This window comes from Equus quagga, chromosome 14, assembly GCF_021613505.1.
Source record: "Equus quagga isolate Etosha38 chromosome 14, UCLA_HA_Equagga_1.0, whole genome shotgun sequence".
Classification (NCBI taxonomy): Eukaryota; Metazoa; Chordata; class Mammalia; order Perissodactyla; family Equidae; genus Equus; species Equus quagga.
In genome coordinates, this window is record NC_060280.1 from 25,432,260 (window position 1) to 25,457,119 (window position 24,860).

Consider the following 24,860-nt stretch of genomic DNA (forward strand, 5'->3'; position numbering starts at 1 on the left):
CAGAAATATAAGACTCAAAGAAGTGACCAAAGCAGGAAGCTTTTATACCTTTCATACAAAGAAACAATAAATCTGTGAAGAATTGACAGGACAAAGAAGCTTTGGCTTGGGGTAGTAAATTAGTAAATAAAAAACAAGTTTTGTTTATATAGCCTTCCTGGCCCTGAATTATCTCTCTGGTGATAAGGATATCTTTTCACCTCCTGGTACTTGGAGGGTACCTTTCACATGGGAGGTTTATTTCCTGCTTTCAGGAGGACAAAAGAGGGTCAGAGTGTCCTTCTGGAATTGACTACTTGTTAAGCAACTTTGGTTCAAAATAATCATTATGCCAAAGTGGTATATTTTGGGGTGGCTTGCCCTGAACCACATCAGTTCTTTCATCTGAAGCTACCCTGAAGGGTTCACATATTAAAAGCTTATGGCTGTGGAGAGCAGAATTGAGTTAGTAGCTGAATGATGCTTATTCTTATTGAACTGGTTTCTCATGTCTGAGAATAAGTCACTTCATCTAAAATTCATTTCAGGAGATGATGTTGCAGGTGGGCTCCCAAAATTAGGCCTATATTGCTGAAACAATCAGGTTTTTAATAAGAAGCATTTCTATGGAAACAAAAGAAAAGTAATGGTTAATGATTGGAATGGGCGATACTTCTAGTTTCTGAGTTCTGAAGATAGCCAGTGGAGAATTCTAAATGCTGGGCTCAAAGCATTTTCAGATGGAGTGAAGATAGGCAGTGACAATTGGACAGATTTTCCTGGTTGATAGTCTGAATGTCTCTGGTGATCTTCCTCAGCGCCCACAGAGTAACAAGAATGAAAATTGTCCATATATGAGCTGTTTATTTCTCTAAAGGTTACATCAAGTTGTCTCAATTTAACATATAATTTTGGAAAAAGGATAGTTGTTTTTTTAAAGATTGTCACCTGAGCTAACATCTGTTGGCAATCTTTTTTTTTCTTTCTTCTTCTCCCCAAAGCCCCCCCGTACATAGTTGTATATTCTCGTTGTAGGTGCTTCTGGCTCTGCCAAGTGGGATGCCACCTCAGCGTGACTTGATAAGTAGTGCTAGGTCTGCACCCAGCATCCAAACCGGCAAACCCCTGGGCTGCCGAAGTGGAGCACATGAACTTATCCACTCGGCCATGGGGCCAGCCCCAGGAAAAAGGACAGTTTTAATTCTTAATGCTTCCAAGTCAGAAGGGAGGGAAAAAATTCAATGGTCATTTTAGAGAATTATAGCCAGATATTAGAGGAAACTAGAAGAATTCAGCATTTAGTACAGGTAGAAAACAAAACCTCAAAGACAATTAGAATCTGATATGCACAAATGTGCATTAGAGTTTCTGTTGTTAGTGTCATTGAGTCAATTCCAACTCCTAGAGACCCTGCGTAGAGCAGAGTGGAACTCTGTCCACTCTTTTGTGCCATCCTCTCATATTTTCAGAAAATGCTATATCAAAAAATGCTTCATGCCTTTTCCCATGGTTTTCATGGCCAATTTTTTGGAAGTGGGTAGCCACGTCCTTGTTTTTAGTCTGTGTGGTCCGGAAGTTCTGCTGAAGCCACCCACCAGGGATGACCCTGTTGGTATTTGAAATATGGATAGCATATATTTAAGTACCATAGCAACATGCAGCCACCACAATATGACAACAAAAACATGAGTGGTTTGGTTCCTGACCTGGAAACTAACCCAGGCCATACCAGTGAGAGCACTGAATCTTAACCACTAGACCATCTGGGCCAGCTATTTCAGTTTCTACTGAAACATATTTTTTCTATCTGCAATTAACCCCATTTTGGTCAAAGATAACCATAGTAAGAATGATTTGTTTGCAAATTAAGTCTAAGTTTCAAAAAATGTGCTTGATTATTTACATAACTGCAGCATGAATAGCAATTGATCATAAAGAATCTTTTAATCTGCTTTGCTGGAACTTTTCATAAGGAATTTCAGATTAGACTTTTAAAAGCTCTTCGAGTCTAAGAAGTAAAGCCAAGGACTTGACATCAGGTTTTGTCTGTAAAACCAACAGATTTAGGTTAATTCTTCTCTTCATGAGGTCCCCAAAATATCCTGAGTTTCTTGGGCCTTCCTTATTTACCTGGTAAGGCTACTGGGAACCCTCTAAGCAAGGTACTAGGCTGACATTTCCATGGGGCTATATTGGTTCCATAAAGTCCACCTTAGTTCTTAAAGCTGTCTGGTTATATCTGTGTCTAAGTACATCTCACTCAAATATGATATTCCAGTCTAAGCCTTGTCAGTCTAACCAATGCTTCCAATTTTGTTCTTACAACAAGAACAGATTCTTATTGAACTTATGTAAACAACAATATTGCCATGAAATGCTCACTGACAGTTTCTGAATTCTGGAGGGACCAGGTAGGGAGAAAAAGATAAATGTTTCATATTTGTTCACAAAGGTAAACCCTACCAAATTTCTCTAAGTCACTGGTATCTTAAGAGAAAAGAGAAGAAGGTTTTCTTAAATCTAGAAAAAAAACAATAAAAAAATCAGCAATGTTTCTAACAAGAAAAAGTCATAAAAATTATTATCTTCCTCCTTGCTTCACTTAGTTCCACATAATTAATATTTATTCTGCTTGAATGCAGTTTTTCCATTAGTTCTGAAAATTCTTACTCAGTTCAGTTTGATGATCTAAGGTTATTAGAAACATATTCTAGAATACTTGTCAGATTCCTTCCTATGAATTTCTCTGAAGATGAAGCACTTTTGCAGGATCATTTTTGCAAAAGCATAAGCATGACACAATTACTGCTTGTAGATGACAAAAGACTTAAAAATGGCAAATGTTAAAGACAACACAAGTGTTCCTTATAATGCAGTTGATAAGGAAATTTGGTCATTTCTGTGCCACGCAACATTTAAAACAATAACTAGAATGACAAGTGATAACATTATACCAGAACATATCAGATTTTCAGCAATTTGATATACTTTCTAAAACACTTATCGCATATGCCTATACAAATAAAACATAAATAAAATTTAGCATCACTTATTTGACAATGCTTCCCATGTAATTTAACATATCAAATAAGTCTGATTAGTTTAATATGTCTCCTATATAAGAAGGAGAAAGACCAATCTTTTGAGATGTTCCAGGAGTCCTCTGGAAAATCCCAAATTTAGTTCAAGGTTTAACAGACTTCATGTGGAATTTAATTTGAGGAAGTTTGTCAAAAACATCAAAGGGTTTTGGACACAATGAAACAGTATTGCAGATCATTATGAAATAATAGTTATGCATTTAACAAAGTGACAGTAAAAAATATTTCAAAAGCAAATACACAAGTTTACATAGTTCTGAGCAAAATTCAGCTCTTAATATTGAGAAGACTAGGTTGGCTTAAGTAATCAAAGACCTGATGATAAAGATAACATGACACAGGAATTTATGTTGACCAAATGCGACATCTTTGTTTTCTAGGAAACTTACTTTTTATGTTTTATTAAGAGCAGACCAAGAGTCTAAGAAAACTTTATCCTTTTCACAGAGAGAAACCAAATTCTAATTTTACACCAGCTTACTTTTGATATTAAAACAATTTTTTACTCAAATAAATTCATTTTAATTTTAGTCCATTTCACTACACGTTAAATTTCTTTCCCAAGATCCCCCTTTCTTTATAAACTTACTACACTTTTTTTTCACTTTCAGATTTTATCCCATGTCTTCCTGACTTTAAGATGAAATTACTTTTTTTACTTGAAGAAAATGCATGCCATTTTCTCGTATATGCTCTTTCTGAAATTATATATCCTAGTTCCCTTGCATACAGAGATGTTTCCCTTATTATTCATAGTAGTTTTAAATAATTGTGAATAGTCTCTTACTGAAAAATTTATGAATGCATTCTAAAATTCTTAAAAGTGTATTTTCCTCAAAATAAGTTTTCTATTGTAAATTTTATTTCTGTTTCTGTTCACTAGACATTAAACAAAGTCAGTCCTCATCCTAAGTTATTTTTTTGGCTGACAAATTTTGTAATAGAGATAGCCTGAACTTATTTGATTACTAAACCCAGGTAGAATGAAAGTATAATATTTAATGCTGATAATTTTAAAGCCATCTGTTTTAATTAAACCAACAAACAAATTAGCTTTTATTTATTAAGGATTAATATCAGATCATGTGAAGTTGAAAAACATTTAAATTAGTTTCTATTGTATTACTGAGATTTAGCAATACTTCATTCAAAAGTCCTTATTTTAAGCCAATTAAACAGAGCTCTTTTAAAAAATAATTTTTGTAATACTCTATGGAGTTAGAAAAATATCACACAAATAACATACATATGCAGACATATACATAAACGTACAGACAGATAAAAAAGAGATATCATAGATTTATTTCAAAACTGTAGCCATTAATCAAGTACAATATAAAATCACTAGTTTAAAATAATTGTCTCTGTCAGACAGAACAAGTTAATGTTACCTATTTAATAGCTTTTTGCTAATATTTGTGGAGAAGATCTCTAAGATATGTGTTTGCCCTGGACAAGTAATCTTAAGGAGGCTGTGGTCTAGAGTTTGGGTAAGAGAGCTGTTTTAGCATTTTTTACTTTATTTTATTTTTTATTTTTAAATATTAGATAGACATTGCATTTTATTTATTTATTTTTTGCTGAGGAGATTTACCATGAGCTAACATCTGTTGCCAGTCCTCCTCTTTTTCTTTGAGGAAGAGTCATCCTGAGATTTTAGCAATTTTTATTTTAAAAAGGCCTCTGTCCCCTTTTTTTCTCTTTAGCCTCTGGTGAGTGTGGGTTGTGTTTTAGTTACCTCCTGGAGTATTTACATTTCAGAGATATGATAAGATTTATGTCTTCAAGGGACAGAAAAAGAATGCAATTCTTTTCCTAGGAATTTTGGGTGTTAAGAGAATTTGCTGAGAAGATGGGGTCAGATTTTCAGAGGGGGAATTTGTGTTAGATATGGACTTTAATTTTACTCTATTTAACTTTGATTCTTTCAGTTTTTAAAAGGAATCCCTAAGGTTAGGCATTATAAATTTTTATTCCCACTTTTCATTTTAGTCTTTCCATAGGTGCCAAGAAGATAATTGTTTAAGATGAAAACTCTCCAACATTTTTTTCCAAATATAGAAGTATTTCCAATTCAAAAGATCCACCATCTGGCCATTGACAGGTGGGATCTATTAATCTCAATAATGACTCAAAGCAATAAGCCTTTTTATGTCTTAACGAAGGATGTAAGAGGCATTCCACAAGACAGTGCAAAAGATGTAGCCCTCACAATATTCAGAAAGTTTATTCCCAGAATTAGGCTAAGAAAGGAAATGCTTTTGCTATCATAGGTGTTAAAAATTGTGTAGTGAAAATGTTGTCTCTGGTCTCTCCTGGGAACATGAGATGCCTCCAGTCATAGACCTGCTAATCTGTGACATCAGGTAGGCACTACTGAAATGAGACTCTTCCAGAATTACAAAGCAATGAAGGTTGAGATGGCAAAGGCCTCTTATGAACTGGGAACACTTATGACAAATTCCCCTGAGACCTTTTATGGCCAGACAAAGAGAATAATGCTTGTGGCTTTGTGTCCTGGAATCCTAGTCTATTTGAGCAGCCATTAGATGCACACCAGTAGGTGCACCTCCCAGATGTTAGAGGCCAGAGTGAATATTCTCATTGGTCATAAAGCTGAGCTCTCAGGGCATAGAACAAGGTGACAGTTAAACCTTATCCAGTTTTTACATAGGACACCTACAGCAAACTTTATCTATGTGAATGCTGGTTTGGTGAGAAGGTGAGTTCACCAGTCTGTGAGGCCAGTTTGAACAACAGGCTTATACAACTTACGCTTGAATTTTACCATATGGTTTTTCTTCTTATGACAAATGACATAAAACACAAAGACAAAAGAAAACAATGACCGTCTCTGGAAGAAAAGGATCAATAGAAAACAAAAGTATTCACAACAAACCTTTACCAACATCATTATACCCCCAAAATTAACTCATATAATTATTTTCTCCAGTTAATCTAAATTTAGAAAAAAAAGAGGCCTCTTACCACTCAGGCTTCCAATAGAACATGCAAGTAGATATCTGGAGACCAACATGGCAAGAGTTTTTACATTCTGCGGGCATTGGTCAGAAGTCCCAGGATCTCTCAGCTTCAGTAGACCTGGAGTGAGCAGTGTCCATCCAATGAAGTCTAATGGCTGCCTCACCAATACTATAGGGTAGGAAATCTTTGCTTTTCTTCCCTTCTAGGTTCTTTGGCTGGTCTAATAATTAAATTGACATAAGATGGGTAAACAGGAGAAAAAAAAATAATTATGTAAGTAGGCAATCTCATAGCAATAAAAGATTCAAAGAAGTGACAAAATCAGGAAGCTTTTATATTTTTTAGACAAATAAATAAATTTATGAAGAATTGACAAGATAAAGAACCTTGTGCATGAGGTAGTAAATTAGTAAAAAAGTAATTTTTTAATATAGCCTTCTCAACCGTGAATTCCCTACATCTGGTGATAAAGATATCTTTTTACCTCCTGGTATAGGAAGGGTACCTTTCATAGGGGAGATTTATTTCCTGCTTTAAAAGAGACAAAGGAGGGTCAGAGTGTCCTTCTTGCCCTGACTATTTCTTGAGTAACTTTAGTTCAAAATAATTAATTTGCCAAGGTGGCATATTTTTGGGGAGCCAGCCCTGACCCCAATCAAGGACAATTAAATATCAGAGATGTGCAAATACTATCTTATCCCATTTAATATTCCATGGGGACTGCAGAAGTTAGAAACAGCTTTTCTAGTGGTAGTGTGGTGGAGTGGTTCATGATCATCCTTAGCTCATTCTTTTGTAAAATGCTCATCTCTATATGCTACTATCAACTGAAAACCCTTCCAGTAACCAGAACTTGTATAACATTTTCAAATAAACTTGGTTATGTAGTTGATTAGATAAATAAGAGAAAACTCCCTAAAATTTTCTGAAAAAAAAGAGTAAAGAATTGGAATGGGAAGAAACTTTGGATAGGATGGTCAAGAATATATTCACTTATGAGGCTCATCTGCCTGTTATAATCCCTTTTCTCTAGTGTGACTTTTCCCTTTATTTGCTTTAATAAGATTGTGTTATATTTATCTTTTTAAAAAACTGCTTTTAGGCTGTGGTTTATGAATTGATTATTAAAATTTCGCTACCTTTATAATCAAAAAAGTTGTGATTCACCACACAAATAACACAAAAGACGTGATAATTTAAAAACAAGCAGAAAAAATATTCATTAAATTCAGTATCCATGTACAATATTTTAAAAAAACTTCCAGAAAATTAGGCAAAAACTACAACTTATTCAATTTGGTGAGAGGAATCTATGAAAAACTTAACAGCTAATATCACACTGAATGGTGAAACCCTGAAAGGTTTGTCCCTAGGATGGAGAATAAGGCAAGACTATCAACTAGCATCAATATACTTAATAATTTACCGGAGGTTCTTATGAGGTCAAAATGTCAAGAAAAAAGAAATAAAGAGATATCAATATTGGAATGAAAGAATTAAACTTTCTTGTTCATAAATGACATGAACATTTACACATAAATCAAAGAATTCAGAAGCAACCATTTAGCTTATTAAATACTCAGGTATAAGAATCAATGCTTTTTCTATATACTATTAGCAAACAATTGGAAATTAAAGTTGTGTAAAAATTCACAATACCACTTGCAACAGCATAAAAAACATGGCGTTCTTAGCAATAACCACTTAAAATTGTGAAACATGATGGAAATTAAGAAGACCTGAAGTTATTTGAAAAGTATATAACATATGCATAGTTTGGAAGACCGAAACAAGTTAAGATGTTGATTCTTCCTAAATTGATGAATAAATTTAAAACAGCTTTATCAATGAAAGAATTTTAAACTTTTATTTTAAAATAATTATAGGAATATCCTAAATTCTTTGGAGAAAGAATGACAAAATAAGAGGACTTATATTAGGGGACTTCAGACATATAAAACTGTGCTAGTCAAGACAGTGTGGCATTTGCACAATGATACACAAATAGATAAGTAAGTATAATAGAAAGAACAGATAGACACATTTTGCATGCTTGCTTAAATTTTATAAAGTGACCAATGTAGTCATTCAATGAAGATAGGAGAGTCGTTTTTACCAACGATACTGGTGCAACTGAGTATACTTATGAAAAAAAAAACTTTGATTCCAACTTCACAACGTATACAAATATTAATTAGGTTTTGAAAATAGCCTTAGATATTAAAAAAACTCAAATTCTAACATCTATAGAATCAAAGAAGGGAGAATAACTTAGCAAGTCAGTGGAAAATACAGGCATCCCTGGAAGATATTACTAGTTTGGTTTCAGACCACTGCGAATATGGCAATAAAGGAAACCACATGTATTTTTTTGGTTTCTCAGTGCATATAAAAGCCATGTTTACACTATACGGTAGTCTGCTAAGTGTGCAGCAGTGCTGTCTAAAAAAGCAAGCAACATGCCTTAATTAAAAAATACTTTATTCCTAAAAAATGCTAATCGTTATCTGAGCCTTCAGCAAGTTGTAACCTATGTGATCACTGATCACAGATCACTATGACAAATATAATAATAATGAAAATGTTTGAAATATTGGAAGAATTACCAAAATATGACACAGAGATACAAAGTTGAACAAAGGCTATTGGAAAAATAGCGGTTATAGACATGCTCAGTTCAGGGTTGTCACAGACCTTCAGTTTGTGGAAAAAAATGCACTATCTGTGAAATGCAATGAAGTGAAGTACAAGAAAACAAGGTGCGCCTGTAATGGTTTCTTAGAACACAAAAGACAGTAACCGTAAAAAGTAGTCTATTACATGTTGTCAAATTTAAAAATTTACTGTTAAGAAAGTGATTTTAGAGGGCAAAGACTGGGAGAAAATATCCACAATCTCTTATTTCTGAAAAATAATTTGTGTCAAGAACATACATATACATATAGTTGGCAAAGGAAAATATACAAATGACATTAAAATTCTCTAAATCATTAGGCATCAGAAATTGTACATTAAAACTATTATGACATATTACTACACAGCCACTAGAATGGCCAAAATTGAAAAGCATCACAATACAAATTTTGGCAAGGACGTAGAGCAGCATGTTCTTCTAATTTACTGACAACAACAGAACTTCTAGGTCCTTACTTGAGACAAATGAAAGCACATGTCCATACAAAGACCTGCACAAGAATGTTCATAGCAGCTTTATTCATATTTGCCCCAAAGTGGAAACAGCACAAATACTCATCAACAAGTGGAGAGACAGATCAATGTTGGAATGTTTACCTAATGAAATTCTATACAGCAATAAAGACGGATTGACTACTAATATGTGTGACAGCATAGGCAAATCTAAAATCATTATACTGAGCTACTGACTGCTACCAGTTACTCAACAGTAGGGACTACACAATTTCATTCATATGAAGTTCTAGAGTATTCAAAAAAACAGGTGCTGAAAATATCTATTCAGTGGTTGCCAGGGCATTGAGAAGGGTCAGGGATGGCCTGGGAAGGAATACAAGAGGATTTTTTGATATGATAGAGAAATTACATATCTTTACAGAGATGTAGAATACATAGATATAGGGGCCGGCCCTGTGGCCGAGTAGTCAAGTTTGCGCTCTCCACTTTGGCTGCCCACGGTTTCACTGGTTCGGATCCTGGGTGTGGATATGGCACTGCTCATCAGGCCATGCTGAGGTGGCATCCCACATAGCACAACCAGAGGCAGTCACAACTAGAATATACAACAATGTACTGGGGGGGCTTTAGGGAGAAGAAGAAGGGAAAAAAAAAAAAAAGAAGATTGGCAACAGATGTTAGCTCAGGTGCCATTCTTTAAAAAACAATAAATTGATCTTTAAAAAAAAGAATATATATATATGTATATTTGTTAACATGTACAGATAAGATGTGTGCATTTAAACTTATGTAAATTTTTCAAAGAAAAGAAAATCTGAGCCTAGAGAAAAGATAATGTTTATGATTGTTGGAATTTAATGATGAGAGTACTGTGCATCTCTGATTAGTTTGTATATGATGGAAATGTACCATAAATGTTATAAACATAAACCTAGTCAAAATAAGTCTCATCTTTAGTATTTTCTAATCTAAAGCACAATATCATTTATTTTAATAAAATATCCCATTTTAAAGCTTACTTTGGAGATGGAATATTTTATTAGAATAGAATGCTAATTTTCCTCACTCAGCTAATACAGAAGGCTAAAACTTCTAAAATCTAACAACAGTATTTCACAAATACATCCAAAGAGCATGAAATAAAATAAACAACTTATGTAAAGTTTAAATATTCTGTGATGTTTCTGTTTTGAATGGGATTTAGCTTTTATCCCTGATATTTTGCTTCTTATTCATACTCATTAGCTTTTAAGTCAAATGCTGACCGTGGTGTATTCTTCTGGATTGTTTACAACACGTTCATGGGTGATTGACATTACTCTGAACAAGGACAAATTTGATGGGAAGTACACAGAAACACAGTATGCCAGTGTTGTACCCGAGGATGTGCTCTACCATTCCTTCTGAGATTTATCAAATTTATCATTTATTTTGCAGGTAGTACAGGATTTATCTGTCCAACTAAAATTTCTCCAACATTCCTCAACACATTCAACCAAATTTTATTTTATTATTAAAATTCAAAACTTACCACAGGAAGCCAGAGGCCTAAGCAATTGGGAATGCACTAATTGAGATGGCCTTCAGAATGTATATTTTTCTCCAATTCAGACATGTACATAGCTATTTTTCTGGTTTATATGACTGACTCTTTAGGCCAGCAAAAGATCAATCAAAGAAGATAATGTCTACATAAGCCCACACTAAATGCTTTACGAGTATTCTCACTCAAACTTCAAAACAACTCTGTAAGGTAGATGCTATCATACCAGAGTTACAGGCAGACAAAGGCAAGGTTTAGAGAGAGATTTGTCTCAGATAACTGGTCTGTCACCTTATTTCCAAATTTTACTTTGAGCATTAGTGCTTTTGCTAATGTAAATATAGAAGTAGGGAGTAATTATAAGTTAAGAAGTGAAAAGACTCTTCTATTCAAAGTTGCAGAGTTATTTAAAGGGTATAGACCCCAGAAAATTAAGGAAATAATTTTATATAGTTAGTAAAATATTCATTTTTTAAAAAAAAATTTCTTCCTGTCTGATTCCTTGTAGTGTAAAACAGTCAGACTCTATAATAAAAAAGATATGTGTATGTTCTTCAAGAACAAGAACGAAGAGGGGGCCGGCCCTGGGGCCGAGTGATTAAGTTCGCGTGCTCTGCTTCAGCAGCCCCCAGGTTTTACCAGTTTGAATCCTCTGCACGGACATGGCACCGCTCATCAAGCTATGCTGAGGTGGCGTCTCACATGCCACAACTAGGAAGACCCACAACTAAAAATACACAACTATGTACCGGGGGGCTTTGGGAGAAAAAGGAAAAATAAAATCTTAATAAAGAATAAGAAGGAAGAGGTTGACAGTTTAGACCATAAATCGCCTGATCTAGAATGAGTGGGCATCTGGGGGTGGTCAGAGGGCCAAGAAGAGATGAGACTGGAAGAAGAAAATAAAACCCTGAGGATTTGAGTGGATCTTGGCAACTGGAGTAAGGAAACTATGCTGAATTTTTGGGAAGTAAACAAGTAAAGGCAAATAAATTAAAGGGGGATATTTTTGGCTAGGAAAATATCAGAGTTAAAATGTAAAAAAATATAATCTGACATTCTCTCAGGCCATATTTCAACTCCATTTCCTATTGTGCTTATGATACCATCTTATAAGTAGATCCTCATTAGAAACTCATAGGTATTACATGTATGTAAAAGGAAATTTTAATGATTTAAAGTTTAATCAAAGCATATCATAAATGTTGATAAGTTTAGACTTTTGAGGCTCCTTATTCAAAGCTTCTCTCTTCTCATCCAGAGGGAAAGTCAATCCTCTCCTTTGTATCTATAATTCTGCCACCATTAAGGGACAGTAACCCGTTTCAATATTTTTATTATAGTAACTAGTTCAGCATTATAGATATTTGGCATATAAAGCAATAACAACAGCCCAAATCTAATGTTTAAAGCAGACACCAATAATACATCATTATGTTATTTTTATTGAGCTCACATAAGTTCAGTGCCAAAAGTTCTCAACAGAGTCCTCCTGACATTCACTATCCATTGATAGATGTTAGCCTTACAGATGAACCAGTACCCCCAGCACCACCCTTTCTCAAAAGTTGTAAAGATACGGATTTAATTGAAAGCCGCATGATTTACATGGCTTCAGATCTTGGCTAACAAATGACTGTTCTTGCCAAGTGATGTCCACTCAGTGTCAAATTCACCCATGACCTCTTTCTGGCTGTATCAGAACTCATCTACCTATTGTGGCTGAATAAGAATCAGCTAGTTTTATGTTCAGGGGCCCTCCCTTTCAACCAAGGCAAACGTATTTATGTCTTCAGTGTCTCACTTACTAATGACCTTATGAAAATCATTTCCTGAGCCTTATTTTATTTATCTGTATAGCTTGAGGCAATCATAACATCTACTTCATGTGGCTCTAGTGCTAATAAAATAAGATATTTCATATTTGGTGGCAAACAAAATGTCTTGACACTGGGTCCTAGTAACATTAGCTGGAATAATTTGTCATTTTTATTATCCGTGGATATGACTGTTGCTGTTAATGTTTGATTTTCTAAATAAAACACAACAGTTTACTAATAGTATAAACATCATCCCTACTGAGTCCCCACCATTCAGTGTAAATTGAAAGTTAAGCCCCTAATCTAATTGGATTAGGAACTATGTTTTAAAGCATCTTCATAATATTCCAGGCGTATGTGGCACATTTAATTAGGGAACAAATGGCAAAACTTCTAGGATTCCTTCATTGATACCTGTTTAAATAAGATTTTATTCCTGAGATAAATATACAAATTACTTGCATTTTATTTTGAAACATGGAATATTCAGGTAACCCAATCAGAACAAAATGGGACTCTGTAATTCAAATCCTCATTTTTATTTTGTCCTTCAAACTGTGAAAAACATTGTCACCTTTACAGAATCTGATCCTTGAACACAGGTTAATACACAAATAGAAAAAGACTTGACACCCCTGTTTTGTAGCTCAGAGTGCAAAGGTCATCCCAAAGACCTTTCAGCTAATAAGATGCAGCAACTACTTCAAAGAGGTCACTCTACTGACTACCACTGGGATGTCCATGGCTCTGGACTCTGATCCCTCACCCAAGCTCACATCTATGCTGAAAGTTCATCATACAGTGTCTGGGTGCTCCTTCTCTATGGGGGTAGCTGGAATTAGGGAGCCTGGCACTTTCATACATGATATATCTGTAAGTGGTACTACCTGATGTGACATCCAGAAGCTCTCCTCACTGTCCACTGTGCCGAGCTGCCCCCACTTGTATGAGCCTTTTTTTGGGAGACTCCCACAAGTATAAAATATGACCTGTGCTACTTCCTCAAGGACAACATTCTGCCTCTTCTTGCAGCATCAGGCTGGCATCTCGCGCAGGACGCCTCAAGAGGAATACTGTATGCGAAGGCTGTTGCTCCCCTGAGAAAGACACCCTAGTCAGTGTCTTCAGGGAGTGAGAGCATCTGAGAGCTTGAGTCAAGCATTGTGAAATGTCTTTGTCCAAACTTGCATCTAGGAAGCCAGGAATACCTTTGTATTTTCTGTTGGACACATTGGCTTTTTTGTGTGGTTCATCTTCCTTTCCATCTTTTATATCCATTAATTTTTGCTAATTATTTTATTCATGGTCTGTTCATATTTCGGATATATATATAGGATATATATACTACACATATATACTATGTATACATATATATTCTCATCATTCATTCACATTTCTGAATTAGTAGTTATAGTCACTGCTTTATGTAATTCCATTTTAAATTATATAATAACATGCTGACACCTAAATGTTTTCTAATCTTTGATCACCTGCATCATAGTCTGTTTCTATAGTAAATCATAGCAGAGAGGTAAAGAAACTTACCTAAACCTGAATAACTCATTTAAAATTCTGTGTTAGGTAATAGTTGTGTGACTAAGTACAAGTTACTTAACTTCTAAATCTCTCACTCATTATAAAATGTGAACTACCTAAAAAACCAAAGGTAGTTCCTAGAACATTGTAAGTAGTAAGCAATGTTACATTCCATTATTAGTGGTCATATTTCATCTCGTTTCATACTGTTTATATGATTTTTAAATCATATGGACTTGAGTGTTTCTTCCCATCCGTATGCCATATAAGCTGCCAATTTTTCTTACTAATGGTCCTTTGTAGCTCTTTAAATGTAAAATTTATGTACTTATTTTTGTTCTATAGGTTTTGAATATGTTCATGTTATATATTTTTGTTTATTCAGCTGCGAAAAGACAGTTTCTATTCTAATTTTGAAAATGATACTCCAATATAGTACTAATATTAATATTTTTATTGCCTCAGTTTCCTCAGCTACAAAAGGGAAAAATAAGCCCAGCTCCTTCTTATTGTAGTTATAAGAATTTAAAGAGAAAATACTTAGAAAGTTATGAAAAACTGTGCCTGGCTCATAATATGTATCTATTTTTTGTTGTTATTTCGATGTCAGTCAATTTTTATCAACTTATTGTGCTTATTCCTGCAAATGTTATTTCATTTATCATATAATTGCTGACATTTGTGATTTGTGATTGGAACTATGCTCATATTAAATATTTTTTATTGTTCCTCTTGGCTTATTTTTTCTAAGATGGAGGAAAGTCTTTATAAATCATCACGTAGGATATCGTATCCCCAGACATCATCGCTTCAATCTTGAGAGTAAGGAATAAGTTCCATTTTCTCCAACTCAAGTCTCTTGATCTCTGAAGACGAAATTTCATAGTTTATTCTTGAAAGTTCTAATTATCCTTTCTCTTATCTGCTTAGTTCTCACCCCATAAATAACAGGGTTGACAGCAGGTGGGATGACAACATAAAAGTTGGCAAGAAGAATATGGATGTATTGAGGCACATTTTGGCCAAAGCGGTGGGTCATGAAGGAGAAAAATGCTGGAGTATAGAAAGCCAACATGACACAGACATGGGAGCCATAAGTGCTGAGTGCCTTCAGTCGGGCATCCTTGGAAGGTAGGTGGAAGACTGCATGGAGGATCTGGACATAGGAGATGATGATGGCTATGATGTCAAACACCAGGATAGAAATGGCACATAATCCATAGATGGTGTTGACCTTTATGCTGGCACAGGACAGGCGGGCAATGCCCATGTGCTCACAATATGTGTGGGGGATGATGTGGTGTCCACAGAAGGATAACGTGAGGATGAGCAGAACAAAGGGGATTGCAATGGCCAAGGGTCTCAGGAGGATGATCAATGCTATAATTGATACCACCTTGTTTGTCAGCACCAATGTGTAGTGAAGAGGGTTACAGATAGCGACATAGCGATCATAGGCCATGGCCACGAGCACAGCTGACTCCATGCCAGTGCATAGGTGGATGAAGAATATCTGGATGAGGCAGCCCTCAAAAGTGATTTCTCTCAGGTTGAACCAGAAGATGGCAAGCATCTTAGGAATGGTGGATGTGGACAGGCCCAAGTCAATAGATGACAGAATGGCCAGGAAGTAGAACATGGGATGATGGAGACTATGTTCAATCTGAATCACAAAAAGAATTGTAATATTTCCCAATAGGGCAGTTAAATATACAACACAAAATGGAAAGCCAATCCACATATGCACATCTTCTAGCCCTGGAATTCCCAGGAGGAGAAAACAGTAGGGACGGAATTCTGTGTCATTAGGAGGGACCATGCTTCTGTGGCATTTTCACAGCTACACGTATCATAGACTAGATGTCTCATTCAGTGAGAGGCTCCAGGTCTTCTTGTCCAATGTTATTAAATTCTAGAGAATTATAGAAAAATATATTTAATCTTTTCTAATCACCAAGTCCATCACGACATAAGGGCATGACTTTTTTGAAATCTGAAGTACCTATTTGTTTTAATTTCAATCAAGCTAATCAGATTTATTGCATTTATTTCACTCATTTCTATTATATAATTAAATAAACTTTTATCAAAGACCAATAAAATATCAGGCATATGTCTAGATATTTGGTATGCAGAGATAAATCACACATTGTTACTTTTCTTAAGGAAGTTCTATTATAGCTTGGGAATTAAAATAATAATAACATCTACATTTCATGGAGGTAGAATTTGCACAAAACTCTCTTAAAAGTACCAAACCTAGTGAAGGAAGCCACTAAATCAAGTCCTATATCTCTTTCATCAGAAAAGCATCATTGCAATTAGGGTAGACTGTATTAAATGCAGGAAATCCAGACTCATGGTGCATATAATTGATATGGTTGAGATGGCCTCTCCATTAGATTTTTATAATTGATTTTTGAAAACAGCAGAAGAGATAATGAAGAAATTGTAAGAAGTCTGGTTAGCAGGAGTAGCAATCAAATGTTGACTTTAGTTACCGTGTAAAGAACTTACATTTGAATATTTTATGTGGAATATTTCATGAAGATGTGGCAGGAGCTATTTTTAAGACTTGTATAGAAAGAGGAAAACAATAATAATGAAATAGTGCCAAGCTGCAATAAAATAAAGTAAATCTATGATCTATGCACCATTAGCATTTTTTTCTATTTCACATGATGTGACAAAAATGTGTGACTTTAAATTTCTGATTGGCTTCAACTGCTGTTCATGACCCCGCATCTTCTGCTCTTTTCCCCGCAGGTAGATCCTCAATCTCTTAGCATATACAATGATCCAGCATTGAAGTATTAAACTCTAAGACCCTGTTAGACCACATCTCACATTTTTCCAGCCCTCTCAAGAATTCTGCTTGTCACCTCTGTTCTCAGGTCACAAGTTCCATACCCCTCGTTCATTCCTTTTCTTAAAAACTATTTATTCCCTAACAGCTTCACTTGTTCAGCTTTTCAAAATAGATCCCTCGCCATATTTGTACATTTTTCTCTCACTGACTCTAACGTCTACTGTAAATATATCTGCCCAAAATTCAGAACTAGACCTCTGCAACCGCTTCTCTTCCAACAGCTCTGGTTGCTGAGTTATTGGAGAAAAGTTACAGAATTATGCCAATTGAAGCCTCCTTAGGTGGGGCTTCTAAGCTACATGAAAATCCTTTCTTGTCTCCTTTAGTTAGGTTTTTTTTCATGTTTGCTTCAGTAAATAAGGTAACTTGCACTTTTCTCATCTTGCATCTTATATTCTTTTACTCTCAGTACTTTCTCGTCTCCCTTGGAAATTAAGATGATCATGCAAGTGATATTTCATCTTCGTTACTCTTGTCTTACTTAGTTGTTTAAGTGTTTTTACTCCTGCCTGAAGCTCATATTTCCACCTCTGCTTTGGATCCCATCTCCTTTCAAGTCTGTATGTACCGTTCTTTATTATTTTTCTCTTCACATCTCCATTTCTGTCTCTTATATTCTCACCTTCTCAGCCTCTTCAGTATTTTTCCCCATATTCTTGACTCAAGCTTCACCTAATTTGAAAAAAGCAAGATGTTTCATAATTTTACATTATTTCCTTCTCCTCCAGTTTCATTCACTACTCAATGAACTATAAAGAGTGTAAACCGACTTTTATTTGAAAATAATTTCTTTTGTGAATATCATAAATTATGTCCCTATTTCCAAAGACCTTCAATATAATTTCAACTTATGCTATTTATATCCTCCAAGAATCATTATTGGTCATTTTCCTTCCTTGATATCCCACCAATCCTGCAGTCATTTTAATAGTCTTGTATCATTCCAGTAATTTTTTGTGTATGAAATTATTCTTTCATAAAAATGAAATGTCTCATTTCTGTTTCCTATGATCCTAAAATTTGCTTTCATCATCATCCTTTCTTTCCTGCTTATATTTTAAGCTATTGCTGATGTCACCTCCTCTCTTTCTTCTAGGTTAAAATAGCCCTAAAGAATGTTGTAAAAATGAATTCATGGAACATCATGTATCTCTGAGAAGTTATCATGTTTCATACTGCTGCTTTGCTCCAAAATATGTTTTCTCACAGCCAAATTAAGCTGGAAATTTCTGCAGGGTTTTTTTTTTTTTTTTCCTCTTAGATGTTTATGATGTATATCAGAATTTTAAGATCCTCTCCCAAAGCAACTTTGGTGATTTCACAAAGATATTTGGCTGGCAAAGCCTTTAATAGAATACCTATAAAACCACTGAGTGTTAATGAGTCAGACTCATAAGTTTTTAAAGTGATATTATGGTGTGTTAGACAAAAAACTGTTTTTAAATGGTGTCTGTAGGTGAGCATTAATTGTTTTGACTTTGTCCCAGAGAAATAAACTATACATCAAATATAGTTACCTTTCTAGGAAAGAAAAGAGAAGAGGATACTCTAGACTTTGTTCTCAGCACAGTGTCTAACAAATTTTTAAAACTTTTTCAGTTTTCTAAATTTTCACCAGCATGTATCAAATACAGCTTGTGCTAGACAATTTGCATACATTATTTTATTTGATCTTCATGGGTACCCAGAAAGGAAGTAACTATTGATGTAGTTATAACGAAGACGAGAGTAAGGCTCAGGTGAGTCACAAAACCACTTAGTAAGCCACTTAGAAAGTATCAGAATGAGGATTTTGGATACAAAGCCCACACCTGTGACACTATGTCATGCTCCCTCCTAAGTACTTAACAAATGCCTTCCAAGAGATATTTAAAAATAAGAATGGAAATGTCATTGGATTAAGGTACATGAAATTAATTTGGAGAAAGAGAGGCAATGTGACAGAATTTTGAGGGCAGAAAAGGGAAGGTTCAGATATTAAAGGCTCATAGCTAGGAAGGGCATACTAACTGGATTTTCTAGATCACTTGGCAATATGGTGACATTTCACCATTTTCTTTATCCTTTTCCCTCCTCTTTTTTGCCCATCCTCTACCCCAATTTCCTATGTCATGTTCTGACCACCATTCAAAAATATCTGTTACATTCCATTAATGCATATAATTATCCTTTTTCTCATATTTTCTGGCAAATATTTACTTAGCAGTGTGCTTAGGTATTGAATGAAGAGACTTCACAGATGGATCGAGCACCTCATGTTTGGCTGCACTCTGCCAGGCAGTTACATGTACAACAACTGAACTGCTCTTCAAAGCAGTCACAACTTCACGTGGTCAGGAAGTTAACTGAAGCTCTCCACACAGTTCCTATGAATCCACCCTGAAAGAGGAGTTCACAGCAGCGGCTTCTAACCCTGACTTTACATAGTACCTGTGGAGAATTAGATAAAATCACGGATTCTAAGCGCTGACCCTGGGGACTCTGCATAGCTAGGTATGGGAGAATGCCTCATGATTTCTATAAAACTCTCCAATTTAATCTAACCCAACTTATTTGACATTTGGGAACGGTTGCAGGATAAGATAATGTACACAAGCAATTATCAATTGGAATATGTTAAAAATATAAGGGTGAATTTAATAAAACAATTTGTAGTTCAATCTCAAAGTCCTGACTTTATATGCTCCTTTCGCTTCTTTGAATCCTCAAAACAGGATAAGGCCACTCATTCCACTCTGTACTATGACACTCTCAGACTGGCAGTAGTTTATCCTTTCCCTCAACTGGAGGTACTTGTGAGAAAACTTTTGCCTTACCACAATGATATCTTCCAAGCACTAAAAAAAAAAGTACGTATTAGCAGCTCTCAAAAGAAATAGATGAAGTTAGAATGACTGGTATATGGTAAATATAATAATAATAATAATAATGATAATGATAATAATGATAATCACCTACTAAAGTTTCTCTCAGGACTTTCCTGTACCTGTGCTATCCTGACGGAATGGAAATGATAAGCTAAACATAACTCGAAATGATTGATCTAAGCCAGACATTTTCTGTCTTTCAGAGACTCTCGAAGTTCAGAGATTCTTGGAACCATACTTATTCTCCGACTCTCATGTGCATGACTTCCCTGAATTTCACAATTATTGTGCAAAACTACTAGCTGATATGAGAAGGAATATTTTACTTTAGTTACTCTCTTCATAGGAAGAATAGTAAGTTAGATGATCAAAGCCTTCTTAGATGACTAGGTTGCGATGTTTTGGGGACAAAGAGAAAAAATTAATTTGCATAGAAGACAAGGTGGTTGATAGTGGTGGTACACACTAAAGGGCCATCATGGGGAGGGAAAAACATCTAAAGGGCTTTCTGTGACTGTAACTTGGGCTGAAGAAGCCAAAACTGACTGTGATACGTGATACGCGTGGAGTTTAGGATCTGAAACTAAAAAGATTTTGCTTAAATGATAGTTCTGTTTCTTTCAAACTGTCTGGAAATATCCTATAGACCTCATTTCTTTAGAAATATATTTTCCATATTTAATATTGAAATAATAATATATATGTTGTAAGTTTAAGTTAGGGATTATGAACAAATACAGATAATACATTAGGAGGCCAATGTAAATTAGAAAATTCTTTAAATATAAGTGCTAAATTATTTGAATTCTTCTACTTGTTGGTGTTACATTGCTATTGCAATATTTGTGTTAACTTCCAATTAGGAAAGAACTTAAAGCAATTTATAGAAATGAAATTTAGATGGACAGTTGCTTACTGATCCTGAGTACATATGGATCTAGAAATGGTTAGGAAATTTTGGAATTGGTTTTATAAATGATGGGTCAAATTTAAAAATTATTCTTTTTACAATAGCATTGGAAATTTAAGGATTCTTGATCTAGTATCTTCTACCATCATGTTATATGAAAGCATGAGTTGTGAAATATTTACTTTCATTGCTGAATGGCGGACAGAGGGATATACAAAGTTAGGTAAAGTTCTGCAAGATAGATATAGAATGATGACAGCTATGAGAAGGTAAGGAAGACAAGAGTAAAGGTTAAGACAACCACAATAGGCAAAAGGAAAAGTGAGCTGAATGACAAATAAATACTTAGGAAAAGACAGAAAACAGAAAGAAAGTTGAAAAGGGATTTGCATATGCATGTGCTTGCACCTGGGCACATACACACATCACTCATCTAAGTATTTAAGAATAAGATTTAATGAAGTCTTTGTTGGAGTACACACCCCAGCGTAGATAAATTATCTTGTTACACTCCGCTCTCACGGATAGCTTCCATATTGGGTTAGCTTTCCTCTTTTCTACATTCCTGTCATTTATTTTATCTCTTCAACTAAAATCTCAATGAAAGGGCCACAGTAAAATGCTTCCTGTTTCAGTAGATCCTTTCTGGCCCTAAAGCCAGACTTACCAGCAAAGCTTCCCGGATGAGCTGGTTCAGAGGAATGTTTCCATTTTCACCCACTCTGACTGAATTGGAAGATTTATGCTGTAAACACTGTTCTTAAAATGGAGTGTCTCCAAACATTGGTGCTCCCTGGAGAGCAGAGGTGCCCAGAGGCACTGGGCTAAATACTTCATAAATATGAAACATAACTTCATCAGTGATAAAAAAAAAAATCCTCATCTCGATGCTGATTCTCAAGCTCCGGATGACTCATGACGGATTATCTTATTTGTAGGCAGGAGAGGCTATGAGGAGGGCTTACCTCCTACTCTTTCTCCTCAAGATCCCTCTCGTCCCGTCCCAGAGGCCTTCCCATGGGCCCCACATACAAGTGCAGGTCACAGAGAATCTGCAGTGATTTTATATAAGGGTTTGGCAAGTCATTCTGGCTTTCTTTTTTCATCGCTATGTTGTTTACCTTGCTCTTATCTCATCAATTTCTCCAAAACTTCCTTACCTCCTTTATACCATCCCAGTTCTAAACACAATTCAACCTTAAATACTTAAATATTCAAGTGAAAGCCTTGAAGCGCAACTAGTATCCATCATTTCACGGAATAGAGTATTCCTTAGAACTAGATGGGGGTTGGGCTGGCCCCCTGTCCGAGTAGTTAAGTTCCTGAGCTCCGCTTCAGTGGCCGGGGTTTCCGGGGTTTCAATGGTTGGAATCCAGGGCTTCACGTCGTGATGAGGCAGCATCCCACACAGCAGAGCCAGAAGGACCTACAGCTAGAATATACAACTATATACTGGGGAGTTTCTGGGAAAAGAAGAAGGAAAAAAAGAAAACCAAAACACAAAGGAAGATTGGCAACAGATATTAGCTCAGGTGCCAATCTTTTTTTTTTTTTTTTTTAAAGAACTAGGTGGAGGAGATAATGCAATAAAACAAAGACCAGTAATTTGAACACAAATCTCCTCTTTTTACTTGTTCTTTTTAACCGTAAAATAAGGCAGTGTTTAATTTCCTAGGAAAAACACAGAGGTCTAGGGAAAGAAATATCAAGTAATGGAAACTGGCCGAATGGATGGACTTTGAGGTAGACTGCGTGGGTTTCAATCCCATCTCCTCTACTTAATGGACATACGAGTTTGGGCAAGAAATTTAAACTCTGTCTCCATTTCCTCCTCAACAATGAGCTAAATAAGACCTAGTCCAAAGCGTTGTTGTGAAGATTTAAAAAACTGATACTTGTATAGCACTTAAAACAGCTTCTGATGGGGGCCAGCCAGTGGCACAGCAGTTAAGTTCGCCTGTTCCGCTTGTCGACCCAGGGTTTGCTGGTTCAGATCCCGGGTGCAGACACGGCACCACTCGGCAAGCCATGCTGTGGTAGGGGTCCCACATGTAAAGTAGAGGAAGATGCGCAAGGATGTTAGCTCAGGGCTGGTCTTCCTCAGCAAAAAGAAGATGATTGGCAGCAGATGTTAGCTCAGGGCTAATCTTCCTCAAAAAAAAAAAAAAAAACAACTCCTGATGTATAATAAGAAATTTGTAACTATTGGTTGATACTAACATGAGCTACTTAGCTAACACTAAATGTTTCCAGGCTAGGATATTCTATGGAAGCTCATGCTGATTGGGGTGGCCATGGAGATGTCTCCGAGAATTCACTCTTGAAGTTAAAGAGGAGTCAATAAATGACATTTTCTTCCTTTCCAGAATTATTGCTGGTAAAGAACAAAACATGAGTCAAGCAAATGGCTTCAGAACATCAGCATTATTACTCACCAAAGGCTGGGGAGTGTTTCTTGGTTTAGTTATGCATCTAAACTGGTAAGCTGGGCTTTCTAATACTCTCTGTCCCTCCTCTGTCACACAAATTTAACTTATTCCAAAACCTCAGATTTTTGGTTACAGGAGCAGAGCCTTGTAAGGAAACTTATGGAATTCATGGATTTTGCAGAGCAACACCAGGATCTGTAATATCAGCCTGTCATGTGACAAATCTGTGTGTGTCTAGATTCTCTATTCAATGCGTTGATCTTTATTATTTCTTTGTCAATTTTATTCTTTCTTAACTTCAACAGCATATTAGAATTCTAGATATATGACATGTTCTGTTTATCTAACCATACACTCTAAGTTTTAAATGAACTTTTTCAAATTTTGGAATTCTTGTAAATTACAGAAAAAATGTTAATATAGTCCTGAGAGTTCTCATATCACTGATACCTAATTTCCCTCATCATTAACATTTTCCATGAGAGTTGTCATTTGTTACAATTAATGAACCAATATTAACTAAAGCTAGTAAATTATTAAAGTTCATGTAATATTCAGATTCTCTTAGTTTTAACTAATGTTCTTTCTCTCTTATGGGATCTCATCCAGGACACCAAATTATATCTACTAGTTATGTCCAGTTAGCCCTCTTAAGGTTCTCTTAGCTGTGACATTTTCAGGCTCTTCTTGGTTTTGATGACTTTGCAGTTTTCAAGAGTACTGGTCAGATTTTTGTAAAATGTTGCTCAATTGAGATTATTCTGCTTATATAGGCCAGAGTTTTGTGATTTGGGTGGGAAGATCAGTTAGGTAAAATACCATATGTATATCAAAACATATCAAGGGCACCTGCTATCAACATGGCTCATCACTGTTGATGCTGAGCTTCATCACCTGGCTGAGGTAGTCTTTGTCAGGATTCTCTTCCTCCCCCATTTCCAAGTTTACTCTTTGGAAGTAAGTTACAATGTGAGGCCCACAAATTAACCAGTGAGAATTATCTCTAGCTTCTTGAGGATACAGCATCCTTATAAATTGTTTTGAATGTTTTTCATGAGAGATTTGTCTATTTCCCCCATTCATTTATGTATTCGATCATTTATTTATATCAGTATGAACTCATAAATATTTATTTTATACTATAGGTTATAATCCAGTACTACTTTAGTTTGTCATATTGTCCAGCTTTGGCCATTGGGACCTCTTTCAATTGGTTTCTGTGTCCCTTTGGGATATCCCCATAATTGTTTTCTTGTTTTTGGTGGAGGGATGTCACTTCCTTACTTTCTGCCGTCACAAGATCGTACAGGCTTATCTTGTGTACTACCTGACCCAATATTAGAATGTGATATTTCTCCAAAAAGCACTGATTCATTTAATTGGATAATGGTATTGGAAGCAAATCTCTGGGGGCTCAGTAAGCTTTGCTACTGGGGTGTCATTACTTTAAGGCCCTCTCAGCTGACAGATGAAGGAAATATATGTGTGTATGCTAACCTGTGCCAATGCACACATATCTATAAATATTTATCATCTATCTATCTATCTATCATCTATCTCTTATCTATCCAAAGCCAAACATCATGATGTCTCTAAGTCTAATCCATTGCCAAGTGAATTATTCTAGTTTCTTTGTAAATTCCCACTCCTACTCCAATGTGAGAACTGACT

The 24,860-nt window shown here is 35.5% G+C and overlaps 1 protein-coding gene across 1 annotated transcript; it reads right to left on the reverse strand.

Annotated features, from left to right (window-relative positions):
* Positions 1-14,994: 14,994 nt before the first annotated feature.
* On the reverse strand, positions 14,995-15,933 carry LOC124225354 (olfactory receptor 52E1-like). The gene has a single exon (XM_046637974.1). The coding sequence runs from the start codon at positions 15,931-15,933 to the stop codon at positions 14,995-14,997; it is 939 nt and encodes a 312-aa protein (XP_046493930.1).
* Between the last annotated feature and the right edge of the window lie 8,927 nt (positions 15,934-24,860).

What these genes read in the sequence shown, in the direction of transcription:
- LOC124225354 (XM_046637974.1), bottom strand. Translation starts at nt 15,933, where the DNA reads ATGGTCCCTCCTAATGACACAGAATTCCGTCCCTACTGTTTTCTCCTC.